The following is a 3,871-nucleotide window of genomic DNA, read 5'->3' as shown; positions in this document are numbered from 1 at the left end:
AATAGCTTTTTTATTTGAGCCTTTACAACTGAGAAATTGTTTGATTAGTACACAGACACCTCAGTACTTCAGCCCCGATGCATCTTTAAGCCTGTAGCCATTTTACCGGAATTTACTCTGGGTCAAAAGCTGTTCGGTGAATGTGATGTCAAGCGCGTCCATGTTGAATGGGTCCTACCTAGCAAACAAGCATTATATCAAAGATGGATTGTTTGGATACTTGGAACTGACTGGCATAAAGCTAAAAACAAAAAAAAACCCTTTAGTATTAGTGCGGGCTACGAAAGCAAGCAGAGTGATGCAGTTCTGTGTTCTGCCCACATGTGGCAATATCATTTAAAACTCCTTTAGTGCCTCTTTATACATGTTTTGCTTTTACGTTTGCAACACTTTAAATTCTTTTTTTGTTTTTTCTTTACCATGTCATTGTGCAATACAAGTACAATATTAGTTTGCTGGCAGTTTATATTGATAAAGTTGAACATCTCAAGAACACGGAGCCTCTAACTGAAAAGCCAACTCCAAAAGTTGGTTTTTACTGTATTTAACAACAACATTAAAGCTCGCAGGACTCCAACCTGTTCTAGTATCTCTCTTAATGAAGTTAAAAGATAAAAACAATATCTTGTTTCCCTAAACTGACTTAAATAGTCCCTGTAATTAAAACTTTTTTTTTTAATTAATGGTGTGATTAATTACATTCATACAGTCTAGGGATAATTCAAAATGCACATAAAGGAAAATGTTGAATGCTAAAGAAATATTCTTTTAGTATTCATAAAATGTTCTAAAGATTGGAGTTGCATCTCCAGGATGGAGCAGGCTTTATAAACACCTGCTGATGTTGTCTGTGAATTAAAATTGGTGTGCATGGATTCTTTGCACGCACCCCTTAGTGGGGTTGATCAAAATTTAAAACCAGAGTGATTTTACCAGACCTAGCCACAGCTGGCCCCCTGACCTCGTCGACCTGACCATTAATCAAGTCTGTCCACAGGATCATATGGTCTAACCTCCTATTAATGTTCTGTAACCGGAGCAGTTTGTCATTGCTTTTGCTTTCAGTGTAAATTTTTACTGGGCAGAGCTGCCAAACATGATGCAAATGGAAACTAATAGTTGTCCCCGAGAGTTTAATGTAAGAAAAATGATGTGTACTTTTGTCAAAGTTTACTTCAGACAAGTTGATGCTCATCTGACTTTCATTATGCAAGACATACTTTCACCTCAAACTCATCTGTTTCTTCCAGCTTGACAAGTCTCTGCCTGCGGACGCCCTGAGCCTGTCAGAACTCACTGAGCAGCTCAAGTTTGTAGAGCAGAAGTAGGATAGCGATCAGACAGAGTGTTAACTTCAATCTCTTAATCAAGTGTTGGACATGTGATGATGAAAAGCTGCTTGGTTGTCCTGCAGGCTGAAAGCTTGTAGACAGTTTGTCCTGTTGTGTAATCTGGACTTTAAGCAATATCAAACATTTAAGCTGCAACACTGGAAGGAGGCCAACTTGAGCACCTTGGAGTGCTTCTAACCAATGTCACCACATCAACCATTTCCTTTTGCTTATTGAGCAATTATCCTGTGCATGCAGGGCTCAGCTTATCAAAATGTTATTGATGAACACCTTGGTGCCATCCCAGATCTGTTTTCTAGAAAGTTTCCGTTTTTATTAATGCAAAGAAAAGTTCCAGTTTTGGTGTTTAACTACAACAAATTTTGGTAATTTTGGTTACTTCTCTGGACAGATGGGGCGTCTGCCTCAGGCCCAGTCTTTCTGAGCTCTTAATGGGATTTAAGCGGCTTGGTTTGAACTGGACGAACATGCACACTTGACCTTACCTTTGTTGTTCTCAACTCCTCTTTGCTTTTCTCTGATCTAATTCCTTTTCCATCCTTCAACAGACGGAGCTGCCTCTGGTCTCTTTGCTCAACTGACTTAAACATGTGAGCGTCAGACTGCTGTTATCTTTGCTGGAGTTGCATTATATCTCTAACACACTTTCATTTCTGTTCTTTCAGGGATCCAAAGAGCAGACGGGTCGAAACGCAAGCAGTAACTCTTCAAACATGGACCAGCTGCTAGGAGGTACCTGGATTTCTTTGGAAATTATTTGGCATCTTTATTCTAGACTGTAGTAGCAAATCCTGAAAATCTGATATCTAAAATCTCACACAATGTCTGTTTATCGAAATGAATTTAAGACACACCACTGAATGTGAATAAAGCTTGAAATGTGATGCCTAAAGGTAAAACTGGAGCAGGACTTCAGGGCTTGTCCTCAAGCCCCATTATTTATTTTCTTTGATTTGTAACCAGGCATCCACATGTTGGTTATGCTCTTGTTAAAAAAAGATGGATGCATAATACATGCAACAAATTTTTTGAAGGCCTCAACGCAGGCGTTCAGGATTCTTCTGCCGACCTCTGACCCCAAAAAACGCCCCACTCAGAAATGGAGGCCACCAGAGCAGGAGTCAGAACCTATGAGTTTATTTAATGGGTTTATTGAGGAATCAAAGCATCTCCACCATGGTAGTCTCCACAGTTCTTTGACTGTTCCAGGAAGTAGAAGTTTGACAAATGTGGCAACACTTGTTTCACCGACCTTTTGTCCAGTTTTAGACGGTCTATGAGCTGAAGCCTCAGTTTCCTGTTCTTAGCTGACAGCAGTGGCCTGAGGTTTGGTTTTCTGTTGCTGTAGCCTGTCTGCTTTAAGGTTTTGCTTAATATTTGTTCTGAGATGGTGTTACGCATTCTGTTTTCTCTAACCAGCGGTTATTTGACCTTCTGTTACTCGTATCATCTCTGCTCTTCTTCCTCTGGTATTCATAGATTTTCATGCCTGCAGCTGTTGCTCTGGTTTATATTTTTATTGGACGATTCTAATATGAGTCTTAAAATCCCAACAGAGGAGCAGCTTTTGAAAAAACTCAAATCTTGCAAAACTGTTTAAAGTCACTTGAATCCCATTTCATTTCATATATTTATTGCGTTTAAACTGTGACTATCTAGATCCCTTTATGAATTATGCTGCTTTAGTGCGGCCGGCCGATTCTGTCTACAATCGATTTAAAAAGATGCTTCTAATGTGTCTGAGTGCATCTGTCAGACTTTTAGATTTTTTTGTGAGTGTGTAGGAAAGCATCGAGTTATTTAACGGAAGATGTCATTTTAGTAAAATCTTGAACCTTGCAGAAAAAAGCATTACAACACAGATAATTGAAAAGAAACTTGCAGTGCTCCACAAAAGTGTGCTTCCTTTGGATTGATTACATCCTTCCTAAAATTCAGAAGGGATGACAGAAGGTGCTCTGCGATCAGCAGATGGCTTAAAAGTGAACAGGAAAAGGCCAAATCCTGCTTCCGTCCACACAGCTCCTGACCTTGTGTTCCTGTTTGGTGACGGCGTGACCAACCCAAATTTCTGCACTCATCGTGAACTGGAAGGACTCTGAGGAAAAAGAAAACTATAACCTTGTTTTTATCCTGAGCAAGAACTAAACTGTGGAAAGTAGAGATAATGTGGAATCAAAATTTTAGAAGTTTTCCTTCCAGAGAAGGCCAAATGAATTGTACTTAAAACAACTGGAATGTTTAAGTGGTTAAAGTGGATAAACCACTCTCTATCGCACTCTAATCTTTTATGCATGGGTGTTTTTATAGATGGAGGTCTTGCTGATTCCACTCCCCTCCGTGATCGAATGGCCCTCTACAAAGCTGCAATCTCCAAACAGGAAGTCACTGTGAGTTTATATCCTCACTATCAAGTTACAGCTTTTTTTTTTTTTTTTTTTTTTTTTTTTTAAAAAAAAAAAAAAAAACCCCCCTTTTTTTTTTTTTTTTTTTTTTTTTTTTTTTTTTTTTTTTTTTTT

At 38.8% G+C, this 3,871-nt stretch overlaps 1 protein-coding gene across 2 annotated transcripts in view; it reads left to right on the top strand.

Annotated features, from left to right (window-relative positions):
- lima1 (LIM domain and actin binding 1) overlaps positions 1 to 3,871 on the top strand; it is a 25,302-nt gene that overhangs the window by 18,035 nt on the left and 3,396 nt on the right. For both annotated transcript variants that reach the window (XM_015381117.1, XM_015381118.1), the window contains 2 exons: positions 2,018 to 2,084; positions 3,663 to 3,742. In XM_015381117.1, the coding sequence (XP_015236603.1) occupies positions 2,018 to 2,084; positions 3,663 to 3,742 (147 nt within the window). The remainder of the gene's footprint in view (positions 1 to 2,017; positions 2,085 to 3,662; positions 3,743 to 3,871) is intronic.

Source organism: Cyprinodon variegatus, unplaced genomic scaffold, assembly GCF_000732505.1.
Source record: "Cyprinodon variegatus isolate N-32 unplaced genomic scaffold, C_variegatus-1.0 Scaffold228, whole genome shotgun sequence".
NCBI lineage: Eukaryota > Metazoa > Chordata > Actinopteri > Cyprinodontiformes > Cyprinodontidae > Cyprinodon > Cyprinodon variegatus.
This window is presented reverse-complemented; position numbering and strand designations above follow the sequence as displayed.